The 25,818-nt window shown below is 55.5% G+C and overlaps 5 protein-coding genes across 5 annotated transcripts; 3 read left to right on the forward strand and 2 right to left on the reverse strand.

Moving 5' to 3' along the window:
• Positions 1–335: 335 nt before the first annotated feature.
• On the forward strand, positions 336–1,271 carry TRIREDRAFT_66958 (uncharacterized protein; the record flags this gene model as incomplete). The annotated part of the gene is made up of 1 exon (XM_006967965.1): positions 336–1,271. One exon carries the CDS (start codon positions 336–338, stop codon positions 1,269–1,271), a length of 936 nt encoding a protein of 311 aa, XP_006968027.1.
• Positions 1,272–1,740: 469 nt separating this feature from the next.
• Positions 1,741–5,237, reverse strand: TRIREDRAFT_66966 (uncharacterized protein; the record flags this gene model as incomplete). The annotated part of the gene is made up of 6 exons (XM_006968030.1): positions 1,741–1,953; positions 2,025–3,154; positions 3,215–3,425; positions 3,483–4,797; positions 4,917–4,998; positions 5,204–5,237. The coding sequence occupies 6 exons, from the start codon at positions 5,235–5,237 to the stop codon at positions 1,741–1,743; spliced, it is 2,985 nt and encodes a 994-aa protein (XP_006968092.1).
• A 4,040-nt stretch (positions 5,238–9,277) lies between these two features.
• Positions 9,278–11,142, forward strand: TRIREDRAFT_110487 (uncharacterized protein; the record flags this gene model as incomplete). Its single annotated transcript, XM_006967966.1, has 4 exons — positions 9,278–9,326; positions 9,387–10,738; positions 10,802–10,949; positions 11,012–11,142. 4 exons carry the CDS (start codon positions 9,278–9,280, stop codon positions 11,140–11,142), a joined length of 1,680 nt encoding a protein of 559 aa, XP_006968028.1.
• A 6,527-nt stretch (positions 11,143–17,669) lies between these two features.
• Positions 17,670–18,623, reverse strand: TRIREDRAFT_66929 (uncharacterized protein; the record flags this gene model as incomplete). Its single annotated transcript, XM_006968031.1, has 1 exon — positions 17,670–18,623. The coding sequence occupies one exon, from the start codon at positions 18,621–18,623 to the stop codon at positions 17,670–17,672; it is 954 nt and encodes a 317-aa protein (XP_006968093.1).
• A 3,018-nt stretch (positions 18,624–21,641) lies between these two features.
• Positions 21,642–23,201, forward strand: TRIREDRAFT_110490 (uncharacterized protein; the record flags this gene model as incomplete). The annotated part of the gene is made up of 3 exons (XM_006967967.1): positions 21,642–22,469; positions 22,662–22,809; positions 22,894–23,201. The coding sequence occupies 3 exons, from the start codon at positions 21,642–21,644 to the stop codon at positions 23,199–23,201; spliced, it is 1,284 nt and encodes a 427-aa protein (XP_006968029.1).
• Between the last annotated feature and the right edge of the window lie 2,617 nt (positions 23,202–25,818).

The raw sequence follows: 25,818 nt of genomic DNA on the forward strand, positions 1-25,818 counted from the left end.
AACAATATCAAACCAACCCAAAACAGCTGTTCCGCTGTTTTTTCTTCAGGGTAGCCAAGTTTCCCAGCAACGCCTTGGAAGAGCTCGCATCTCCGACCGGTTATCGATAACCCGCCAATTCGACCCAAAAAAAGAGTCACTTCCAATATATTACACACACACACACACCAACCACCATTCCTCTCTCTCTCTCACGGCTCTCTCAATCAACCTCAAACCAAAGAGCCTCCCCTCTCTCACAAGGTCGGGCCTTTGCAGCCCCTCCTTTTCAATCTTCCCACGCCCATATCCCCCCTTTTCTCTCAACTCCCTCTCATATATATCACATATCTAAAATGGCCTCTCCCCCCTCGCCATCCTTCCAATCCGCCCTCCTCGCCGGCGCCCTCGCAGGCGCAACCGTCGACCTCTCCCTCTTCCCCCTCGACACGCTAAAGACGCGCCTCCAGTCCTCGGCCGGCTTCTTCCCCTCGGGCGGCTTCTCAGGCATATACCGCGGCATCGGCTCCGCCCTCGTCGGCTCCGCGCCCGGCGCCGCCTTCTTCTTCTGCACCTACGAGACGACAAAGAGCTTCCTCAGCAGCCGCCTTCGCAGCAGCAGCAGCAGTCATTCTTCCTCCTCCGATGGCAATGCGGCGACGACGACAACATCGTGGGTGCCGGCGGATATCCTGACGCACATGCTCGCCTCCTCGCTCGGCGAAATCGCCGCCTGCTCCGTCCGCGTGCCCACAGAGGTCGTCAAGCAGCGCGCCCAGGCCGGCCACCACGGCGGCTCCTCCGCCCGCGCCCTCGCCCACATCCTCCGCTCCGGCTCCGCATCGAGCGGCCAGCGGAGCCTGATTGCCGTCTGGCGCGAGCTGTACCGCGGCTGGGGCATCACCGTCTTCCGCGAGGTGCCCTTTACCGTCATCCAGTTCCCGCTGTGGGAGGCCATGAAGGCTTGGGGCCGGAGGAGGCGCGGCGGCGGCGGTGCTGGTGGTGGTGGTGATGTTTCCGCGGGAGAGAGCGCGCTGTATGGGAGTTTGGCGGGAGGCGTGGCGGCGGCGGCGACGACGCCGTTGGACGTGCTCAAGACGAGGGTCATGTTGTCCAAGGAAAGGGTCTCGGTGGCGGATGTGTTTCGGCGCATGGCGAGGGAAGAAGGCGTCAGGCCTTTCTTTGCGGGCATCGCGCCGCGGGTGACGTGGATATCCATCGGCGGTGCGATATTTCTCGGGAGTTACCAGTGGGTGATCAATACCATGAACAGCATACAGGTAGCCTCATGATGGAAGGGGGGGGGGAGACGTCACGGTGTTTTGAGAGTAGACATTGGGGATACATAACATAAAGGGTTTACGAGATCAAAATGGGAATATATAGATGGGCGCTGGGACGTCGTGGATATATATATTGTATATACATGTATATCCACCTGGCTGTATAACAGGAGGACATTCGGAGGCTCTTTGTAAGAATAGACCAGCGTATTAATACTGCATTCCCCTCATACATGATGAAACTGCTGTATGGAAACGACGCAGGGGGAATATATGACCGTGATAAAGGCTCCGCACTAGCAACACGCCTCCGAGCATGGATGATAATGGGCCATTTCAGAAGAGAAGAGGTCAGAAACACAAACACTCTGTTCAAGAGGTAACACAACGCTGTCAGAAAACCAGAGCCAAAAACACAGAAGCCAACAACGCAAGGAAACAAAGAATAAGACGTAGCCATCATTGCGTGCCTCCACGGCTAGGCGCCGTTGACGACTCCAACCGCCTCTCCTGCGGGCTGCACCGAGACTGCCGTCCCTGACGCGCCCGGTTCCGCTGGCTGCGTGTTGGTAGCAGAGGGTAAAGGCAGAATCTCCTTGCGGCCGTTGGCTTTGTAGTAGAGCATAATATCGTTTCCGCCTTTCCAGACGTGGGTCCGGAGTGTAGCGAGGTTCATTGTTGGGTGAAGCAGCTGTAGCAACATTCATCATTAGACACTAATTCTTTTCTCATGCTACACGCGTCGGTGAAAGTTCGACTTACCTGGTCATTGCAGTACAGCTCAAGATACTCTTCTGGTTTGAGCGCGTTTGGATCCTCCTCTTGCTCCGGCTCGATCCTCTCGGAAATGTAAGCCAGAATCTTCTTCACCCGCAGCATCCGGTTGGCATTCAGTCGGCTGTTCCCATCCGTGGCAATGGGGGGCAGGTTATCCATGGGCTGCAGGATGAACGATATCTTGACGGGATCCTTCATAGGTATGATGTTCTGCAGCAACACATCGCCGAGCCACATTGGCGCCTTCTGCTCAATAATGTCGGCATCTCGTCCCAGGTGCTCCACAGTCCCTTGGTAGAGATTTGCACTGCCACCCGACGTTTCCTCCTGGATGATGACCTTGGTTCCGGGAGGCAGCTTCAACACCGGCGTATCTGCCGGCAAGCTGGGCGTCACTCGAGTCTCGACAATCTTATTGGGCGACTCGGCGAGTTGCCTGTCGTATTCGTTTCGAATCTTCTGGATAACGCCAAAGAAGCTGTCGTCAACCTCCTTTTCGTGGTTCGAAGATGACTCGGACTCTTCGGCCTTGTCGTCCACAACGACGGGCTTCTCCTGAGTCGCCTGAGATGCCGATCGCCCGATTCTCTTGGAGCTGAAGGACATGCGGAACTTTCTGCTAAATGGCGATTTGCTGCTGTCGGCGGCCTTGTCCTTGTCTTTCCCCTTGTCGTTACTGTTGTCTGTAGACGTCTTTGGCTCCGAGGTTTCTGCCGCGGGAGCGCTGGGCGCACCGCCGGCTGATACCACACCAGCGGTGAAGTAATCATTCTCAGCCGACGGACGAGATCCTTCCCGTTCAAGGGGGCTAGCAACAGCTTCCTCCGGCACACCCTGAAGCGTCATTACAGCACCAGGCGACGCCAGCCCTATGGCCAGGCCAGGGGTAGTCACCTGGAGATGAGGCAGGTTGGCGCGCGGCGTCAACATCTGATCGCCGATGGAGAGGCCAGGGCTAGGCAGAGTAATCGATGAAGGCGCTTCAGCTCGGCCGGCAGCAGCTTGTCTTTCCCTCACGCCCTCGTTGAGCTTCTGACGATGCAACTCGTCGCGCCGGATCTCTTCGTCAATCAGGTTGGCAAACAAGTACCGTAGAATCCATTTGCCAAGGCTCACTGGAGCAGCCGGTTAGTCTGCGTGAACATGAAGTTTGCCAAAGAGGGCTCGCCGCCTACCTCTCTGATCATCTCTAAACTCAATGGGCTCGTCCAAGTCGAGCTCGTCGGCGTATACTTCGGCATCGAAACAATTGAAAGGCTCCAACACGACGGTGAGGTTGCCAGAGCTCAAGTCGACCGAGCACCAGGGCGCCACTGCTTCTCGTGTGTTGACCTGCCTCTCGACGTCTTCGAGATGCTGTTTTCCAAAACTCTGAATAGGTTTACACTATGCAGCTGTGAGCGGTGGACGTCTCGAAAGCGGACGATATGATGGATGACATACCTTTATCAAATCCCATAGCAATACGTCACCGGCTGTATCCAAAGTCAAGACCCTTCTCCTATCGTTGAGCAACTTGTGCTTCAAAAGGCCGAATTGACCTTCTATCGTCTCCACTGGCAAGCTGTGCACGGGTTTGATCTCCGGCTCGGGCTGCTCGACGGCGACTTCTGAGCCCTTTCTTGACAAGCCGTCATTGTTGGGGTTCGGTTCTGAGTCTACAGGCGTGCGAGACGGGAAAGTCGCTGTGTTGGATATTCTCAAGATCGATTCGGGAGGAATCTCCTTCGTGGGCGACCCGTTCGTCTGTGGCTGAGCCGTTGCTATCGACTGCCGTGTCCGGGTAGACGTGGCCGACATTGCGCGCTGGCGGCGGTACATCTCAGGGAGTGGCAGATCTGCTCCTGTGTCCACGTCTTCCCACCGGTTGATGGATGATCGGTTCGTGGCTGTCCATATGTAGCCGCCCGCAGCCACGACCTTGGAGACGCCAAAATGCTCCTGGGCAACGGCGAGGCTCAGCCCATCATCAATGTCCTCGAAGCTGCCCCGTACGTCGGTCTTGGCGACGAGACCCGACCTGTCGCTGCTGTAGAAGATGCCGAGACGAGGATCATCCGAGTACAGAGACCAGATGCTCTCGTCGTGCATTGTGAATGTGTACATGCAGCGACCGCCTTTGACGCTCCACATCTTGATCGTTTTGTCGGCACTGGCGCTCAGAATAGTGTCGCCGACATCGTCGATGAGGATGGCGCGAATGTTGTCCACGTGGCCGACGAGGTTGGAGACTTTGGAACCGGTGCGAGGGTCGTAGAGCTTGACCGTCTTCTCCGGCCCGCCGCTGGCCATGATGTTGCGGCCAACGGCAAGAGCATAGACGGACCCCTTCTCGGTGACCTCCTCGCCGTTGACGTTGACCTCGAGCGTCTTGCCCCCACCGTTGAGATCCCAGAGACAGATCTTGCGATCGAGGCCTGCCGAGGCCACCCAGCTGGCACCCATGTCACTTGGCGGCGTCGCGACGCATTTGATGTAGTCGTCGTGCTCTCCGATCTTTTGAGCTCGCGCGCCGTCTTCCTGGGAGTGTGGCCGCCACACCTTGACGGTCAGATCCGAGGACGCCGATACCAAGGCGGTGTTGTGCTGCGCCAGAGTGATGTCGTTGATCCAGTGCATATGCGCCTGTGTCTGGGCTCGGAACGTCGTGGTCGACTTGGGCGGCTCCGCGGATGCATCGTCGGCAACGTCGTTTCGGCGGCGCAGGTCGAGGTTCAGGTCCCAGGCGCAAATCATGCCATCTCGACCGCCGGAGTATCTGTGGGAGAGAAAGAGAGAGAGAGAGCGCGAATATCAGCAAAGGTATGAACTGCGGCTGAGGTATAGCAAGGTGCCGTGTAGCTGCGGGTTGCAGATGGGTAGATGCAGATGGCTTACAGGATGGCATTGTCCGTATCGACGGCCAGGCCATTGACGCCGAGGCGATGGCCGCCTGCCGAGGATTTGGCATTTTCGAGAACTAGACAGCGGCAGTCAGCAGTCTGCCACAGAGGCAAGGCCGTCTCGAGAGCGCTGCCATGCAGGGCCGTCTCCCAGCACAAGACACACAATGGACGAGAGCCGTCTTGGTGGTTCGTCTGATCGGGGCGGTCGCGTGCGGGGTGGCCATTAACATGCATGTGTGCTGTGCGAGGAGCCGGAAGCGCAGCCGGGGAGATGCTCACCATAGCTGATTCTTTGACGCGCCTTCTTGGCCATGGCAAAGCAGAATCACAGACAGCAGAAGCAGCTTGACTGGGCTCACGGGAGCGACTCTGGCTGGCGGCGAATTGGCGATGTCTCGGCGAGATGGCGGCGCTGGAGAAGTTGCGGATGCTACGCTGGGGAGATCGCAGGACGGCGGGAGCGGCTGGATTGGCGCAGGCCGAGCTCCCCTGTAGGCCCTGCCGAGGAGCGGCTTTTAGCGCCTGGCTGGCGTGCTGCCACGTGTGGCTCAGTGGCCTCAGCGGCCTGCGGAGGGCGGAGTTGGTGGAGGCTAGCGCCTGTGGTGCGCTATGCGACAGTTGGGTCGTCCTAATGCGTCTGCGGGTCGGGAACCTTAGCGAGCTCGAGGCGCCGGGCAGACGTTGAGCGCGTCCACGGCTGGGGTCAGCAAGGGCTCAACCTCGTCAGGCCATGCCATGCAGGCACTGGCTTTAGCCGGCAAGCTTTCCCCAGGCGGGGTCTCGCAGGATCAGCAACCTGCGTTCTGGTGCATCCTTGTTGAGCCCAAGCTTGTTGGTCTTGATGATGGGCCGCGCAAACAGAGGAGGGAGTAATACAGAAAGGGACCGTGGAGTGAGTGTCTGTGAGTGGGTGCATGTACTGTGTTACTGGCATCTATGTGCCTGCATGCCCATCAACAATGTATGCTGTTGGGTCACAGCATAAAGATGTTCGGAGTCGCAATGGCTGTCATATCAATACGAGCATGCGTGGATGAACTACAGTACTACGAGTTTGATAGTAGATACTAGGTAGGTAGGTATGTGTCCTTGATCAGGAAGAGACGCAGATGACACGGTATCGATCGCTTTATATTAAGTATGAATGACATATCCGCCATGATATCGAAATTGCAAAACAGACCATCCTCAGCGCATCAAAAATCGATAAGCTGGAGAAGAGAAAACGCTGTGGAAATAGAGAAACCGTATCCAGAACCCCATCGCTCTCCCTCTCGTGCAGCCAAACTCGAGCAATCAATCGTTCACCTCGTCATGCATAGCGCGTGTGTGATACAAATCGGCTTTCCTCCGCAATGTCTGAGAATGTCGAGCAATCCATGGGAGACACTGGACCGGTATCATAGCTGGTGGTGATACAGAGGGCGTGTGATGCTGTCCACCGTCGTCCTCGTCGTCCTCGTCTCTTGCCCTCTTCGGTTCTCGCCTTCGTCTCCATCGTCATTGACGCTGTCGTTGCTCCCTTGCTCCCTTCCTGTGCATGCCGCAATGGTAGGTAGTTGCTGGCCATCATTGTCCACCGGTATAAACGGAGCCGTCACCCATCGTCATCAGCACCAAGCAGCACCGTAACTTCGCGATCCCTCATCGTGTCGTGTTGCACACCGACTCGGCCCTGTCCCGGCCGCACAGACGCAGCTTCGGCAGCCTCGGGCGCAAGCTGTCGACACCTTGTCTCCCAAACCCCAACAGCGCAGATGCTCGGCCCTCGTTACATGACGACGCACCTGCACGAGCAGCCCATGGGGCACCACCGCGCAGAGTGTATCCTCTTGGAGCCCTCGCACTGCGGGCAGTCTTCGGCGTCGGTGGTGATGTCGATGCGCGGGCCCGGGCAGTTGTCGTTGTAGCAGCGCGTGTTGCCCCTGGAGACCTGGTGCTTGCACCGATACTCAATGACGTTGCGTGTGCACATGTTCTGGAGAATTGGATCTGTCCGCTCGCTGCCGGAAGCGGTCGGCAAGCTGGGGCGGGTTCGACGCTGATCAGATACGACAAGCGGTGCGAAGGCGGGATCAGCCGCACACAGTTGGCAGTGCTCGGGTTGGCGAGACCAAGTAGGTGGTTTTTTTTTTTTTTTGCCCTTTCTTTTCTTTCCAGCCTGTTGTCTCCCTGTACAAGCAGCGGTTCAGAGTCGGAACATCAAGGCAACACGGCCAGTCAGTATGTGGGTAGGTAGGTAGTCGATTAGTCGTCCGTCGGCGGTCTTGTCAGTTCACGTTCACTGGCGCTCCCTCATGCTGGACGAGTGCGAGGCACACAAGGTGTAGGTAAAAAAGTAGACAGGGTACTAGGTATACAACGAATAATATCAAGTCGAGACCCCCGAGGGCAAGAGAAATGGCGAGATGGTGCAACGATCCTGCCAGCACAGGTGGTGACCGCCGGTGCCCTCGAGCTATTTATTCGGGCCGCGCAAGGGAACCGAGATACTAGAATTTTCTCAAGACCTGCCAGGAAAGATGATTCAGCGCACGGTTGGCCGACCGATTCCGTGGCAACCGGGGCTGGACCTGGACCTGGACCTGGACTTGGGCCCGAAAAGCATAATGGACGCGGCTCAGACTTCGAGAAGCGCGTAATCCGCAGCGGGCGGGAACCGTCTACAGCCCGAGGGCAAAGGGATTTTTTTCGTCTCTCGCGGGCTTCCATGTCATCCAGACCACGAGGGCGTTGAATCGTATCGTACGCGCGTTGGCAGCGCGCTATTACTGCTACTACAGTACTAGTATGGGCACTGGACCCCTACATATCCAAGCAACCAAGGTATGTAGGTACTAGTTGTACTAGTAAAATAGGAAAACTCGAGGTCTCTGTCTCCGACCAGTTGGGCACGCTGTCGGCAGACTGCTGCCACGAAGCTCGAGTATTCCGTGCAGCCAAAGAGTACGAATACGCAGCTGGTTCCGCACTCTGTCTCCATCGAGTGTCTTGCCGGCGCATGTGACTCGTCTGCTCGTGTGTGTGCTAGTAGTACCTAGTGGTGAGAAAGCATCCGTGGATACGAAGTATCAGCATGGATATAATATAACCTTGCTTGCCTTGCCTGGGGTTAGTAGTACCTTATGTAGGTAGTTCCCGATGCTCGCGTGGCTTGAATTCGGACTTGAATGACAGGTCATCCCCCCAATGGGAACGACATGTTATCATATTCAAGTCGTCTAGTCAGCTCTGATATCTTGCGAAAGAGCACATACATATGTACATCTCGGCCTCTTCAAGACACTTCCCTGTCTGTTTCACTTGATCATACAAACGTGATGCTGAACAAGATCATCATGCAGCAGGGAGATGAGATTGGCTGCCGCCAAGCTGAACCCGTACGAGTGAGTACCTTCAAGTTAGTAGTACCTCAGACTTCGCCGGTCGTGTCAATTACGGCTAATGCCAACGTGGTAGCCCAAACGGAGCTCCAGCACCAAAGCAGTAGCTGACAATCGCCCTAAGATTACTCGAGGCCTTTTCCGTTCATTTTCTTTCAGGTACCACGAGATGGCCGACTGGGGTCTATCTGCCTCACCCCAATCAGCTGCAGCGCTCCAGCGGAAGGCCTACTAACTAAGGTATTAACGCTGGCGCTGTAAAGAAGTACTTCGGCAAGGTACCTCATCTTCTGGACGCTTGCGCTTGCAAAAATTCAGCCCCAAGGCGCCGGCCCATAATTAATCCGGTCGCCTTGAACTACACGAAAAATTGCATCAATATCAAGCAAGGCCTTCGCCAGTCCTTCCAAACATCCTCCAGCCTCGAGACAATCGCCATTCATCACAGCTCCGACGACAGATCGCCCTTTGTCTTCGCCTCGCCTCGAGTGCGGCGACTCCTCTGGAACAGCGCTGCGACCGCCTGGACGCCTTTGTGGACCTGACAGAACAAAGGCTTTTGCGCTCTCTTCCTTCTTCGCAACAAAACAAGCTGATAATAGTGCCTGAATTGCGGGTTTCTGTTCGCAAGTCGCATTCTGTTCACGAAACATCGCTGCAACCCGGTCGCAAGAGGCTATACGACGCTGATTCCCATTTGGGCACCCGTGTTTATAATTGCGCGCGTGCGTCCACTCTGTGAACATTGCCTGTGCCGTGTTAAATCAAAATACTACCACCACTTTTCGTCACATTGCTGTCACTGTACTCTCGCTCGCCCTCTCGCCTCGACGCTCAGTCTGCCATTGATCCCCGGTTGTCGACCTTGGCTGCCCGCCACTCAATCGCGCTGTGACGTCTCGTAACAGCCGCTTCTCAATCTCACCTTGGAACCCCCAACATACAATTATTCTGCATTGAATTCATCGCCATGGCCGAGCCTGCGCACCCCGACATCCAGAGCATTCTGGCCGCTCTAGGTGAGACACCAGAACCCTGTGATGAGGCCCCAAGCCGCCCAAACTGACCAGCCGCTCCAGCTTCCCAGCGGCCACCATCGTCGACCTCGACCCAGACGCCGCCCGCACCCGCTGGCGCATACCCAGCGCCGCCCGGCACCGCTCAGCCAGCGCCGTATCAACCCCCGCCCCCAGGCGTCGCGGGCTTTGCTCCCGGCTCTGCCCTGCCCGCTCCTGCATCCAGCGGCAACGTCGACCTGAGCGCTCTTCGGCCCGTCAATACGGGCACGATGAACTTTGAAGAGGTCATCTCCAAGGCGAGGGCCTTTGCGACCGAGAAGGGCATCACGCCCTACGACCGCCCGCTTGTCTACGGAAACGAATCCAGACCCTCTGACAGATCTTTCCGCCGATCCAGGTCCCGATCTCCTCCCCGAGGCGGCGGCGACTATCATACTGGCGGCTCATACCGGGATGACCGACGTGGAGGTCAGGGTCGAGAATATGGCCGCGACCGTTCCTACTCGCCTCCGTCACGTGGCCGCACCTTTTCGCCTCGCGGAGGCGGTGGCCGGGAGAGATCTCCTCTCCGAGGCGGAGACGACAACGCTGAGACGATCCAGATCGAGTCCAGCCTCGTTGGTCTCATTATCGGTCGACAGGGCGAGAATTTGCGAAGGATCGAAGCCGATACCAACTGCCGTGTCCAGTTCCTGGCGGCCACCGATGGCGGTCCCTTTCGCCAGTGCAAGATCACCGGCCCACGGGCTCGTCGCGCTGAAGTCAAGACAGCCATCAACCGAATCATCGAGGACAGCGGAATGGGTGCTCTGAACCGCGCCCAGGAAAAGCCTCGCGACCCTGCCCGAGGTGGAGCAGCGGCCTTGAGGGATGGCGAGGATCATATGCAGATCATGGTCCCTGATCGCACCGTCGGCCTCATCATCGGCCGTGGAGGCGAGACTATTCGAGATCTCCAGGAACGCTCCGGATGCCACATCAACATTGTGGGCGAGTCAAAGAGCGTCAACGGCCTGCGGCCTGTCAACCTCATTGGCAGTCGCGAAGCGGCTGCTCGAGCCAAGGACTTCATCATGGAAATTGTCGACAGCGATAGCCGAGGCGACGGCCCGGCCTCTGGCACCAAGAAACCCGCGGGCCCTCCCCGCAACGATGGACCGTCGAGGGACTACGGTGGTGGCGGCGGCCCCGACAAGATCAACGATGCGATTTACGTGCCGTCAGATGCGGTGGGCATGATCATCGGCAAAGGAGGCGAGACCATTAGGGAGATGCAGAACTCGACCGGTTGCAAGATCAATGTGGCGCAGTCATCTGGCCCTGGTGAAGTACAGCGCGAGATTGCGCTCATTGGAACGCGTGACAGTATTGCTCGCGCCAAGCAGGCCATCGACGAGAAGGTGGAAGCAGTGGTGAGTTTGAATGGCGGTGCCTTGCATCCTGTTGAGCAAACACCATGACTGACACCCCAGCAGCGACAAAAGAGCGGCGGTGGTCCCCCAGGCGGCCGTGGCCGTGGACCGCATGATGATCGACCGAGCTACTCTCACCAGGGTCCCGATCCGTCTACTAACCAGCCCCCGCAGGCCTCTGCAGGTGAAGGCCAAGATCCATACGCGCAGTGTAAGTCCGCCCCATTCAAGGTTGAACCTCATGACCTAACCCTGATTGACCAACGCCGGCAGATGGTGGCTACCAAAACTACGTCGCTCTTTGGTACCAGTCCTTGATGTACCAGCAACAGCAGCAAGGAGCGCAAGGAGCTCCCACGTCTCAGAACCCGACTGGCGGAGCTCCTCCTCCTGGAGGCCAGTAATGCTTGTGTGACGGCAAGCAGCCGCGTGCTATCGTGACTGGGTGTGACCTTGACACTGGTGCTGGCCTAATTTTTTCCTGCAGTCTCAGCACCTCTTGAAGATGCCATTGATCCTGACTAGCACCGCCTCTCGGACCCCTTCCCCGGCCGGAGCCCCTATCACCAAAGGAGAAAAACCAACAAAAAGCGCAAAAAAACAATAACAACAGAAAAGCCCACGACTATATGACACTATTTACCATGGAGTCCAACGTCTGTACTCACCTTTTTTTATACCCCCATTATTTTCTTCCCTATCTCGAGGATTGACAAGAACCTTATTCCGATTCTACGGCCCGTCTAATATGATGAACGTATACCCCCCCTTTACTCTTACCTCTACTTTGTCCGGTGGCCGACTTTGATTATGGAGACCTGCCACTCACACCTGCGCGAACGAACGTCCAGGCCTGCTTACCGTGTTCTTTGACTCGCGTGTTGCCTCTGTACACTCATGGTGCTGAGGTCAATGTTCCGGGAAAAGGAGTTGCAAGATGATAGGGCCAGTTGACAAGACCGCATCTGGGTGCTCTGGACCGGGATGCTGCAACCAGGCGTGGATGTTCCAAAGCTGTGACTTTTGGATTCGCCCTGATATGTCGGGATGCTGCTGCTCGCCATGGGCTGGTCTATCGCTGCAAGAATGTCGTGTCTTTCCTGACCATGCATGCATATCGGTGAAGGCATTCCTGTCCATCGCCGGCCATGTTGCTATTGCATTTGTGCTTGTGATTAGGTTCATGAGACGTGGCAACAGTTGCCGCGAATGCAGGTGACATTTTTTTTTTTTACGACGAGCCAACAATGCAGACCAAGGAGAGAGGGGATCAAAAAGAGAAGAGAGATGAAGCAACAAGGAGAAGTTGAAGAGATAAAAGCAAAAAAGAAGTCTGCCAAAATTACAAATCAGGCCACCACTGGATGAGTTTGACAACTTTCGTCTGTTGCAAAATATACGTCTTCGACCGGACCACCCACTGTTTGCCTGGTCACTAGGTGCCCTTGGGGAGTTCTTCCAGCAGGCAACATCTCGGCCAGCCGAGTGACGAGAAAGGCGTCGCTATCTTTTTCTTCTTCTTCTTCTTTGGCCTATCGCCGATCGACTCTTTGCATAGGTGTGCCAGCACATCACTGCCCGCTCTTGTGTTTGTCTCGATTTTTGTCTTTTCTTCTTTCCATCCAGTTGCGGCGCGGGGACTCCGGACATCAGAAGCGGCTGCGCGCTCTCTCTCATGTGTGTGGTTTGTGGGTTGGCGACAGAGCAGCGAAGTTGAAGTGAGAGTGGCAGAGGCATGGACGTGGATAACTGCCACAGTTTGTATACTAGTATTCTAGCTATCACTTGCATTGCTGCAATATATCCGCCCTTGTACGAGTAATTACATGCACAACTCACCGAATACAAGTGTTTCTTTAATGTCTTACAATTATCCTAGTACTTCGACTCGATTCCGATATTGACTCCCGCACCTAGAGTTGGACATGTATGGTGACGACCTCCTTTCCTGGTCCACATTCGTCGGATTCAATGTGATATGCATGCAAGAAAAGTAATAATTATGGTTTCTAATGCAGTCAGAGAGGCGTTCAGTGGGGAGATATCTGGAGAAGGGGACGGTGAGGCCGTATTGGGGAGAAGGGGTGAGTAAGGTAATGTGACATGGGCATTGGAAGATGCGATGGAGTAAGTGGGAGATGATGGGGGCGAGATGAGAGTCTGTATAGGCGAGTTCGATATAGTAGCTACAGTTGCCTTGGATTGACCTATGGGAATCTCGATTGATGGATTTCGGCCCGTCTACGTTCATGTACACACAAAGTTGCAGAGTTACCCAGGTAGTATGCTTCAGCTGAGAGAAAGACTATCGAGATTGAGTCAACGCGAGCGCCTCCTTGAGATAACCAATCACATTTTCCTTTCCCCCCAAATGTTGCGGTGTAGGCCTTTGGGGGGTTCTTACTTCTCTTGAGCTGTCTTCGATCCCTTTCTTTGCCCCCTTTATTCCCGTCTCCTTCTGGACCGGCGTATGCTAAGATGTGTTTGTGCTCTGGAAAAGAAACAAAATCACGATTACGATCGAGGAGCCCACCTCTGATCGAGGAGCCCGAGCGCGTCAACGGAGGAATCACTTATTACCTGGCTACGTGTGAATGGATGGATCTAAAGAGGATCCTTGTCTCGGGCTTTGCAGAGCTGGACGCCGAGATGTTTTCAGCTGGGACGTATGAGGATGGACACTACTACTACTAGATGAATGGTCTACCTATGCAATGCGATGCAATGCAGATGCAGCCAGGGGTACGAAATGTCAGTAGTTTCGAGTAGGGCGGCTTCTCTGATAGGGCTAAATTCCTGCCTGAGAGAGGGAGCGAGTGAGAAGCGGAAGAGGGTTTTCTTTTCTTTGCCGCAGGTAGCCCTTGCACGAGCATAACATGACACACAAGGACGTGTGTCACTGGGTAGATGCCTGTATTGCGTACTGTACGAGGATTGCTCTCAGAGATGTCCCTGTCATCAGGGGGGGGGGGGGGGGGGGGGCTGTGGAAGTCCTTTACGAGGACCTGCAGCATATCAGCTCCCCCCCCCTTCCCTTGTCTGGCCTGCAACACTGTGGACAATCGCGACAATGGGTGGCGGCGGCATCGTGTCTGGCTGGGTTGGCCGCTTCATCAGGCCGCAGATGGCCGGGCTGCATGTGACCCCGTTCCAGCCTCCCTGGGGCCTAGAAGACGAGGCGGTAGATGCAGATTTTCACAGGAGAAGAGATGCGTTGAGAGGAGCTTGAAGCGAAAGAGGATCGCGGTGCATGGGGAGGAGGAGGGCGAGATATGCGGCTTCTGTAGCGAGGAGGCGTGGGATTCGGATCAGGGAGAGTTGGTAGTGATTGAGTGGCATGAGAAACTTCTCATCGGGATCTTGATTGAGAGATTGAAAAGACTTTGCGAGGTTGATGATGATGAGGTGCTGGAGTTGGAAGTAGGTATGGATAGAGGTAGTAGTAACCACCTAGGCTGGTGGCATGACTAAGATGCTAAGGTAGAGCTCAACCTTGATGATCTGATGGACAGAAAGTCAACCTCCTACCTGTCATCAAGTCACTTTGCTGCATCTGCTTCGCCATCCTCCACCCGAACCGCAGCTCAAATTCGACCGCGGATGCCGCAAAAGAAGCCACAAGGTGCCTTGTAATGTACACAATATGCACGCCGGCGTTGCGCGTTGCGGTACGACGCCCAGAGACCCCTGGTCTGCGTGCTGATTGATGCTCCTCAACTCCGCAGATCGTCTGTCTGTCTGTCTGTCTGTCTGTCTGTCCGTTTGTCTGTCTACCTAAATCAATCAACTGCCCTGCCCGTTGACTTGACCCTCTCCCACCCGTCGCTAATCGGTTGGTCCGATCTGCCGCTCTTCGCGCTCGTTGCGTCTGCAGCTTGTGAATCGATGGTAACACAAGCTCGCACAAGCATGGGGAGGACGAAGCATACTTTCCGCGCAGGCATGGTGGCGCCGAGCTTCCCCTCGCATCCCGCATATCCGCCAGCCCTCGACGCCTTCAGGCCACAGGGAAAAAGAGAGCCAGCGAGGATGGGGAGACGGCCGGAGATGGAGGAGAATACAGTAGGGCCTGCATCACTGCCTCCCCGCCAAGTTGCAACGCTACGTCCCGTCCGAGGCTGCGGAAGGAATCCGATGGCACCCTGGCGGACGCTGCGGTTCCACCCACCAAAAGCTTTGCATCGATCCCTTGACTCGGACCGGAACAAGCCGCGCTCTTTGCAACTGCTCCTGCGCGACTCGTGATGATGGCTGCCGCAGCTCGACGAGGCGTCCTTATCTGCCCAGGCCCGTGTTGGCAGTCCGTGTCAGACCAGCTCTCTTTGCCTCCCGGCGACTCAGACGCAAGTGACGAGGACACAAGCGTGCCTCAAGGGCCGTGCTTGCCGTGATACTGCTCCGAACGGGATGAGACACGGGTAGAAAGTGCCCTTGCGCTGATGGCTCCATGGTGCCACGGCTTCCTGCGAATGGCAAGCCTTACTACAGTGTACTGCACTGCCCAGGAGGCTACTCTGGTATAAGGTCCTCACAGTCATGAGATGCCCGGCTGCAGGCTTTGAGACACGTACCGGCTTGATTGGGCCATGCGTGCAACTAACGGACCAACCTTCTTGCATGCAAGAAAGACAGCACCCACTCCCCAACCTGGGCACTATGGGGCAGGAAGGGGGCGGAGAGGCCTCGAAGGAAACGATATTACTACTAGATCTATATGCATGTCCAGCCAGATGGCGTGGGCCGAGGCCAGCCAGCAAGCGAAGCCTTGCGATATGGATGGACGCCGCCGCTGTCTCGTCTCGCCTGATGGCTCCGTTCTCGTCAGCTCCCTTGCCTGTGCCTGGACTGTGGCCATCTCTCCCGATGCCTCGAGCAGCAGCCTAAGCCGACGCATCTTGGTATGCTCTCGATTCGACATTGAAGCCACTGCAAGCCCAGGGACCCACCTCTCGTTGCCAACATACATGCGGATATGAATACGTACTTGCACATGGATTGCATTCATTACGTGGTGGGCTTGGATGGAGGAATATGACAGATGACAGCAGTTGCGGCGGTCCATACTACTATGATGAAAATGAGCGGCGCGATGCACAAAGCATGCAGGCGGGCTGTTAGCCGCGTCCTTGTCACTGTCTGCGTGAGAGGTGCCTCTGTTGCTGTGTCATTCTAGGGGAGAGAGAGATCCGCGTCGGGTTGTCAGGTATGCACACACAAGATCCCTCCTTGGGCTCGCCTGTTGGTTGGCTGGTTGGCCGGTCTTCTTCATCGCTTTCCGCCATCCTATGGACTCGTCATCATTCACCTTCTCCCTCCCCTGACCTCCTCCGCCTCATTTCCCTCCTCTACATGTCGTCTTCCAGAAGGGACGTCCTCTGTTGCATGCCGCAACCCGTCTGTTCGCGGACTAACACGGCTTAGAAGAAGGCGTTTCTTGTCATCTGTGTGACATTCATGACGCCCAACTCCCTTGCAACGCAGGCGCCTCGTACAACAAACAGTTTTCGGAGGCTTTATTCACATTCAAAGAGTCCATCCACCCTCTAACCAACGTAACCCACCAGTTGAGGGGCAAAACGAAGAGGAGGAGAAAAAAAAATTCACGCCCATTTTCTCTCAATCAGAGTTGTAACGGAGGCCCGTGTGCAACGATACGGGTACGACCAACAACGTTGCTGTTGATCGGTATGAAACCCCCCTCACCCTCCGCCTTTGGACGGTCAACAATGTGAATTTTGCTCGTCATGAGTTGCAGAGGGAGCTGTGGCTGAAAAAATTATCTGCAAAGTCTTTACGAACCATTGCTCGGCAATTTTGTCTCAATGCAAAGGCGTCTTGGTCGCTTGCTTGGTTCTCCCAGGTTGCAGAAGCCGGGGATACTCTCGAAAGCAGTCTATTGATGGGGTGATCACCCTTGGACAAACATCTATAAGCCCTACTCATCATTCTTCCTCATCGCCCCAGCTTCAGAATTTCACAATTCAGAGTCATGTGTCGGTTGGTCATTTTTAGCGGCACTTGCACCAAGTGCGGCGAGGAGCAGGTCTGGGAAGAGCTCTCGCAGGAGCTGTCGTGTCTCCAGGCGAAAAACAATGGCGCCTTTGGAGATTGCTCAAACGGCGTGTTCCAGGAACGGCATCATTTCGACCAGGAGTGTGACCGGTGTACCGAGGAGGACGAGGGAGTCGGCGATGTCGGCGAAGAGGCAGAGGCAGGGGCAGGGCAAAGCGTGGCAAGCCAAAGCAAGCGGCTTGCTGAGGATGAGCCCTCGACGACTTCACGAAAGAAGGCCAAGACCTGAATAACCTGGATCCAAACCAACACTCGGCACCGAACATCTGGCGCGCAAAATGGCGTACAAATCTCTTTCATCCTGTTAGTTTCCAGTTCCATGCTACCGGGAGATGCATATATTGGGCACGAAAGAAAGAACATAAAAAAAAAGGGCGTTGACGGAGTTGAAAGAGGGCATCGGCAACGCACATGATTTTCCGCGAATCTCACGACTGGGATCGAGTTCGAAATCTGCACTACGGACCTTGCATCGGCATTCATAAAGAGCGGCGTTGGAACGGTTCACTGGGAATCTATATCTTTACCATTTCGGAGACTCTTCTGGCGATACCGCTTACTGATGGGGGACGACCTCAAGTCGACATGATCCGTTTGGACGCATAAACGGACTTTGTGGCACAGGAAATTTCGTGGAGCTCTGCCTACGGCTTCATGGTTCTTACGTCTATCCTTCTATTCTGGAAGCGTCTATATCTATGAACGGGCCGCTGTTCGCAACCTTTTCCCCATGCTTCTCTGATTTTGGCTTTCTTTTTCTTTTCTTTTTCTTTTCCCGTACTATATCCAATCCAAATCCTTAGTTTTCCTTGACCACAACACTTACCTGTGACCATTCTCCTTTGTCATCATAACATGTCTAGCTAGCCTTGACAGCTTCAAATTCAGCCCCCTTCCCTTCCCATGTCTCCTTGACTGCTTGCCAATACCGCTGGCTTTCTTTCCTCATGAGTGATACATGCTCTCCACCCTCAAACCTCTCCTTGCGTACCTTGAAGCCCGAGCTTTCCGCCCGTCTAGCATGGTCCTCGACGTGTTGCCAGCTGATGACGGCGTCCGCCGTGCCGTACAGGTACGTTCTCTGCGTCTCTCTAGGGAGCAGGGTTTGCCGCCTAAGGGCCTCGGCGTTGAGGTTCTGGGCGGGCCGGGTGAGGCGGAGCTTGTATATCAGCCAGGCGATGGCGATGACCATGTGCACGAGGGGCGAGGTCCAGCGCGGCAGCGACTGCAGGAGAGCCCTGTGGGTGCTCTGCCACACAAAGTTGCCCGGGCAGGAGTCGAGGCACAGGGCGTACCGCGGGATGACGAGCCTGTTGCCGGCAGCGTCCCTGCCGAGCTCCTTCCGGAGGAGCTCCCTGATGCGGGCGGCGGTGCTGACGCCGCCGTTGGAGAGAATGTGCAGCAGGACCCTGGGCCTGGCGCCGCTGCCGGGGGCGGTGGCCGCAGCCTCGGGCTCGGCAAGGGCCTTGAGGATGCGGATGGCGGGCGGGATGTGCTTGCGGGCGAGGCTGGGCCAGAAGACGTGGGAGGCGGGCGAGCGGATGAGGAGGATGGGCGACGAGGGGAAGAGGGCGCGGTGCTGGGCGATGTACTTTTCTATGTGGACGTCTCGGGCGCCCATCCAGCTGAGGACGAGGATGAGTTCCGGGTGGCCTCTGGCTGCCGGGGTGGTGGTGTTATCGTTGTTCTTGTCGCTGTTGGGATTGGATTTGTACTGAGATGCTGGGTTGTAGTAGGATACGGAGGGACTGAGGTGCTCCATGTATGAAAGGGGGGGTTCCCTTTTGGCTGTTGGTGTCTTTGTTGCGGCCATTCTCAGCTGTGTGGTGGAACGAGTCGGGCCGCGAGGCACAAACGAGGGTCTCGCAGAGACAGCACGGCCGTGCAAGAGACGAGAATGGGTATGAGACTCCGTTCTTAGGCTTCTCAGATGCGCCGCACACCTGGATGGTGTAGAGGGAATCACATGGCGAGGCCGGACTGCAGCTCGCAGGCCATCGATGCGCCGCAGCACGCGCGGCAAGGGAGCGGACGTGACGAGGCAAGGCATATCGTTTGTTTTTTATCTACGAAGAGGGGCCGCATATGAAGATGCGGTGTCGATGATGGAGACTTTTTTGGTGGTTTATCGCGTGGTTTGGCGTTGGCATTGGTAGTGTCGCAGAGGTAGCCCAGCTTGGCAGGAGATGCGACTGGCCGGGCTTTGGGGGGGGATTGGAAGGAGGGGGATTGGGGGGAATGGAGATGATTTGAGCAAGATGCCGATACGAAAAGCTTTGAATTGGGTTTGATTGATTATAACAAGATGTGTTGTTGTTTATCAAATAGTATGCCACATTGGATAGAAACGTGGTGGTTTCTGGGATGAGGTGGTGTTCAAGTCATTCAGTCAATTTGGATGTACGTGCACACAGCGGCTTGATGTTGATGGTTTTAGCCTCGGCTTTTTAACAAGACTGCGAGGTGCACGATCGGGCCGTGGGGAAGCGCAATTGGCCGGGACGTGTAATATGTAGGATCTCTTTTAGTCAGTCTCGTTGATTTTGGCGGATTCGATCGAGGGGAGTAGCAGCAGGGGTGGTTTACGGTGTTGCTGTTGTTGTTGTTGCTGTTGTTGTTATTATGACTGCTGGACTGTTTGATGCTGTCCGTTTGGGAGAGTTGATTCAGCCGGTTCTGATTCGGTTGAAGGACGCATGTCGACGACCGAGGGATGTATATACGACATGTTTTGGGCATGTGCAGAGAATGTATGTTTATATACATAAGGTCCAGTACAATTGCATAGACACTTGGGGCCCTTTGAACAGTTTCTTTTGATGATGGAATCTGTGAGTGAGAATGCCGAGATGGAACAAGCATATATGTATAAGGTATATATATATATATATATTATCGACTACATATATCGATTACCCCGACAGAAGTGCTCGACTCTGTTGAACCAGATGCAGCCGAGAACAAGCCGAGGCATCCAAAACGTGCTCCTGTTACTGTCACGCCCACAGATTAGCCACCTGGGCACCTACCTCAGCTATCCCGTATATATAAACAAGCCCAGAGACATTTCTGATGAGCAATATCTCGGGTTGTTGCTGTCTCGGTAAATAAGCGAGTTTCGGATACAATAACCCAGACTCACACGAATTGAGATGCTACCTAACAGACTTGTGCGGACAGTCCACGCCGCCCGTGTGTTCGAGGGCAGATTGTGTGACGGGAGAGAGAGAGAGAGAGAGAGAGAGAGAGAGAGAGAGATTTGGTGTGACGGACGGATACATAGGGCAAACTCGACGGCATTTCTTTAGTATTCACGCTGAAACGGGAAGTTAATGAATGTCTCGAGATGAAGAAGAGTTGGCTCGGGTAGTTTTCTTCTTCTTCTTCTGGTCGAGATCTTTGGTTTTTGGTGATATCTATTTCAAGTGTCAGGGAGCTGGGCCTGTAAAGCACCTTGAAATATCTTCCCGACGGAGTTTGATGGGGTTGTACATGGGGTTTGTTTTCCCTCGAGACGCAAGAGATTTATGAGATTTGTTTGTTTATCCATTGCTGCGGATATTGTACGCACACAGATCGACTCTCAAGTCTGATATTCGAGTCCCTCTGATACATATCTACCCAACCTCATGTCGTGTCTACACACGCTGCTCCACGACCAAACCATGGATCCCCTTTGCAACGCCAAACTGCCCCGAGATGAACCGGTTTGCATCCGAGAATCTCGGCCAATTACCATTTTCTGTGTCTCGAAAGACAGGAGCAGGAGCCTGCATCAGTCATACCGGACAAGACACGAAGAAAAAAGGAGAAAGGGTGGGGGGGGGGGGGGGTTGACAAAACTGCCCACCCATACCCTTTTATCGTAGCAAAAACCTCTCTCTGGACTCGGGAAGCTCCAGACGGGTGTCACTGTTGGACAGAATTGGCGTCAAGCTGCGAGACAAATGGGAGGTTTATTGTGAGTGAGGTTGAGAGAGAGGTACGGGCACTCGGTGTTTTGTGAGCGTACGGGGGAGGTTTTTGCTGGCGAGGGTCGAGTGGTTGACGAGTTTTGTCTCTGGGATATTGGTTCAAATCTATGGTCTTGCTCTCTCTTTTCGTCTTCACGATGACTCACTTTCCTTCGTTTCAGCACCACAACAACTATTATTCTTACGCTGTAACTGCTTTCAATAAAGGCAGTCCCATGCTACGGAGAGAAAAAACACTCCAATGGCCGTGACACGCAACGACTTCCCGGGACTCGACAACATCCTCCCTCCCGCCTCCGTCCACAGAAAGCAAACAATCTTACCACTTTCTCCCCTTGCCTTTGAGAGACGACCAAGAGTCCGTCGTCCTTCCGGCCTCTCTCTGCCCTGTCCGTCTACTTCGCTTCACACAAAAGAGCAGCCCGTGGGTGAAACAGGTGGCTGGCCTTGCAAACATTCGTTGGTTGCTGCTTGACTTGCTCTGTGGCTTTGCCAGCTGTCGAGGAGTGTCCCACCCCCTTTTGCTTTCTCATGCTGCTCGTCTCGACACCTTGATGACCTTTGTTATTTCCCATTCACTCTTTCTCTCTATCTCTCTCTCTCTGGCTGCCGACCGACACTCTTCTTCAACACCCTCTACCATCCCTTCTATCCCATCATCTAAAATCTCCTTTTTCTGTCACTCTTCGTCGCTCTTCCATTATTTTAAAGAGCTAAGCATCATCATCATCATCATCACGCTCATCATGAGACTCACGCAATGGGCCATCTCCCTCCTCACCATCATCGCCACCGCATCCTCCGCCAACCTCCCCCAGGTCCGCCGCCATGCCGCCGACTGGGACCTCGCACAGCCCATGAACGGCCTCAGCTTTGAACGGGCCAAGGCCCTCCGGGAGCCCAGCGCGGACCGCGCAACGATGCACTTTTCGCGCCTCAGGGGCATCAAGGGCCGCCCCGGCCAGCAGCAGGGCCAGCAGCAACACCACCACCGCTCTGCCGTCTCGGCGCTCAGCCGCGTCCGCAGCAGCAGCAGCAGCAGCACGAGCAGCGGCGGCTTCAAGCAGTCGTTCCAAAACGTGTCGGCCGTGACGGACGCCTCGACGCAGTACGCCATCCAGTGCGGCTGGGACGGCGTGCCCGTCTGGCTGCTGGTCGACACGGGCAGCTCCGACACGTGGGCGACGCAGACGGGCTTCGAGTGCGCGGACCTGGGCGGCGACGCGCACAGCGAGGCGGCGTGCGGCTTCTCGCGGCCGCTGATTGACGGCTTCGGCGGCGGCCAGATCGACGACCTGCACTTCTTCCTCAAGTACGGCTCGGGCGAGCGCATCTCGGGCCCGATGGGCTACAGCGACCTGTCGTGCGGCGGCGTCGCCGTGGCCCGGCAGCAGGTCGGCCTGGCCAACAGCACCTACTGGCACGGCAACAACGTCACCGTCGGCATCCTGGGGCTGGCGTACCCGGCCATCACGAGCGCCTACTACGGCGACGTCGGCTCCGAGGCGCCCTGGAACGCAATGAGCTACACGCCCTTCCTGACGAGCGCCATCAGCCAGGGAGCCATCGAGCCGCTCTTCAGCGTCGCCCTCGTGCGCAACTCGACCGACGGCGTCATTGCCTGGGGCGGGCTGCCCCCCATGGACTGGCAGTTTCACGGCTTTGCCAAGACGGATCTGATTGTGGTGAGTTCCCTCTTCTTCTTCTTCTTCTTCTTCTTCTTCTTCTTCTTCTTCTTCTTCTTCTTCTTCTTCTTCTTCTTCTTCTTCTTCTTCTTCTTCTTCTTCTTCTTCTTCTTCTTCTTCTTCTTTCCACTGAGCAGTGGTGACGAGCGAGGGGCTGATGACGATGATGAAACTCGGGGGGAGGACAAACAGGCAAACCTCATCGGGTCGCCCGAGACGGCGTGGAAGCACTCCTTCTACACGATTGTGCCCGACGGCATGAAATGGGACCAGACGACGGACACGACCAAGTATCCATACATTGTCGACACGGGCACGACGATGCTCTACCTGCCCCCTCGTAAGCAGCACCCCTTCATTCACCCCTTCTTGAGAAAAAGAAGAAAAAGAAAAAAACAGTATGACTGACCAGCAACCTTGCCAGCCCTCGCCGAGGCCATCGCCAACGCCTTCCAGCCGCGCGCCGTCTACCTCTACCAATGGGGCACCTACTTCGTCGAGTGCACCGCCATCCCGCCGCACTTTGCCATCCTCATCGAGGGCGTCGAGTTCTGGATCAACCCGGCCGACCTCATCTACCGCGACCTCGTCGACCCGCTGACGGGCTACTGCGCCGTTGGCGTCGCCAGCGGCGGGCCGGGGCCGTATATTCTCGGCGACGTCTTCTTGCAAAACGTCGTCGCCGTGTTTGACGTCGGAGCCGCCGAGATGCGCTTCTATGGGCGCAAGTGAGCAAAGGGCAGAGGAAAAGGTAAAGGGGAGGAGAGGCCCCCTTTTTTTTTTTGGCTCTCAACAGCTCTCTTTCTCTCTCTCTCTCTCTCTCTCTCTCTCTCTCTCTCTCTGTCTGTCTCTTTCTTTTGATATGGATCTGATGATTTGATTGGGAATGAGGTGGTTCGTTTCACTTCATCAAGGTCATCAAGTCCGGGCGAGAAATTGTTTCAAGCGGTTGAAGAAGGGGGAATTCAGGGGCTCATGTCGTTCGTTGGTTGTGTGAGCTGGACGATGGGATTCATAGTACTCCGCCTCCTTCTCCATGTTCTTTGCAATAAGTTCGCAGTGAGAAGAATCTAGGACAATTTCTACGCGAGGGTCTTCGTATATGATGGCAATTCATCTCTTCTCTCCCTCTCTCTCTTCGAAATTTTATTCGCCATCATGAGCTTGTATATTTGGTTTTGATGTCATCACGAGTAATTGAATGGAGTCGGAACCCTATAAATATCTCACTGCAAATTCAGAGATTGCTGATCAATCCGGCGCTCAAACCAGGGCAGCTCGACTGCGACCAGGCTTACGAGTACAGTATCATCCACAGCAGTACCTAGTAGTAGTAAATCCAAGTTATTTTCCGTGCTTTGCTTTGTGCTAATAGAACATGAATCAAGTGCGGCCCCAAAGAAAATCAAAGCCAAACCCACTGCCGCCCCCCCTTTCCGCCCGTTATCAGGCCTCTATGCTCGCTTTCGTCCGAGTGCAAAAAAGAGTCAAGTTTGCCCTGCTTATTCCAATCTGTAAAAATCAGCAACATCATCTCATCATTTTTTTTTCTTAAATCTTCTTCCCTCTTTCCTCTCATCATTGTGTTCTTCTGTCCAGTCTTTGAAAGTTGTCTTTCTTTTTCACCAGCCTTGCGGGTGGTTCATCCAGATTCGAGGCCAAAACGCGGCATTTCCGTTATCGACAGAGTCTACGTCAAGAGGCGACAAATCGCTGCAAGCAGGCAGTCATCATCATCATGCGAGTAGGCGTTGCTGCTGGGCCGCCGACGCCCACAAAATCGCCGTCAGGGAGGACGAGAGCGAATACGTGGAGTTTCAGCAAGGTGAGAAGACTTCGTTGAGTTTATTGTGTCTTTTCTTTGGTCTTTTATATCGTTTTTGCTGCCGTTGGATCTGCCAAGTTCCGACGTCGGGATACCTGATACCCGCCGTGTTATTCCAAACGACTGCCAGTCAAGTGGCTGAGCGCGCAGACGGGCAAAAACCTGCGTCATGGCGACCGAGTGGTTGCATCAGCTTTGGCTTCAGCATCTGCATCCGCAGCTGCATCTGCAGCATTGATGCGAAGGCAACGCAGAGATGCAGGCGGTGAGCATCAATCAAGGCCAGCAGCAGCCCCTTTGACACGGTTCCACCAACGGCGGCGACTGGCATCAAACAAGGATATCGCCAAACGCGCAGCTCGAGTCACAGCAGGAGAGACACGCAAAACTCGGCACATGCTTGTGGAGAAAGCAACGACAAGAAGAAGAAAAGAGAACCCTGAGGGCCGGCTTCTTCAACGGGGCGAAATTGCAGTCAAGCTGCGACAATGGCCGACTCGGTTGCGCTCAGGCCATTTGCAACATACGAGATGAGCAGCAGCCGGTTCCATGAACGAGACTTGATGCCTTTCTGCTTTCCCTCTCTGCAACTGTCGGATAAGCCCGGGTCAATGGCTGGCTGCCTTTGATCCGAGAAGAGCAAACCGGGAATCAGAGGGGGGGGGGGGGGGGGGGGAATCTTTCGACAGGCTGCCTGGTCTCGGTCAGGGGTGTGTTCCTGCAGAGGCGACCACTGGCCGTGGCCGCGATGCCCGAAAAAGGCAACTTTGGGGACGACCGGGAGGTGGAGAGATGCCGTCTGAACAAGGTTGGATGCGTCGTCGATGAATGTTGACTCGTCTCGACCGCCATCAAGGCCGCAAAGCCTCGGGCCGCCGCCATTGAGCCGCCTCCGAGATGGCCAGACTGCGCACGCAGATGGTTCGACTCGCGGACCGCGGGAGCAAGAAAGGACGGGGAACCTGGACATCGGTCGTGCTGCAGTTCAGTTCACCAGCGGTCACCTGCTCACCCACGAAAACGAGGCTTCGAATCGGAACGTCGAGATGGAGTCGGCCGGGACGATTCGGACTCTGCTCTGCTGGCTGCGGCTGGGCAGGGCCTGGGAAAGGACTGGTAGGGCGCTGTCAGGGGCGGCTCACGGCCCCGCAGCGCTGGCCAGACCCTGCAAGCCCCCCCTAACCGGGCGAGCTCTCAGCGCATCTCTCGCCGTGAGCCGACGCCCTGGAGCTCCCAATTCCCCAGAGCCGCCCCCTGGTTCCCCCCACTGTGCGTCGTCGGCACAAGGGGGGGGGGGGGGGGGGGGGGCAACCTGAGCTGCCAGACAACATCAACCACGCAATACGGAGTAATGATGATTACTTCGTGTTCCGTGTTCTGGACAGAGCGCATCACGGGGCATTTGATTCGAAGGGCAGCCTGAAGGGGGCAAGGAGATGGGCTGAGGACCGAGGCAATGGCTGGAGCTGGACAGGGTGAAGTACCAGACCAACTAAGAGAACCCCAGCTCCAAAGCTCAGTCAG

The sequence above is a fragment of the Trichoderma reesei genome, assembly GCF_000167675.1.
Source record: "Trichoderma reesei QM6a unplaced genomic scaffold TRIREscaffold_20, whole genome shotgun sequence".
NCBI classification, from domain to species: domain Eukaryota; kingdom Fungi; phylum Ascomycota; class Sordariomycetes; order Hypocreales; family Hypocreaceae; genus Trichoderma; species Trichoderma reesei.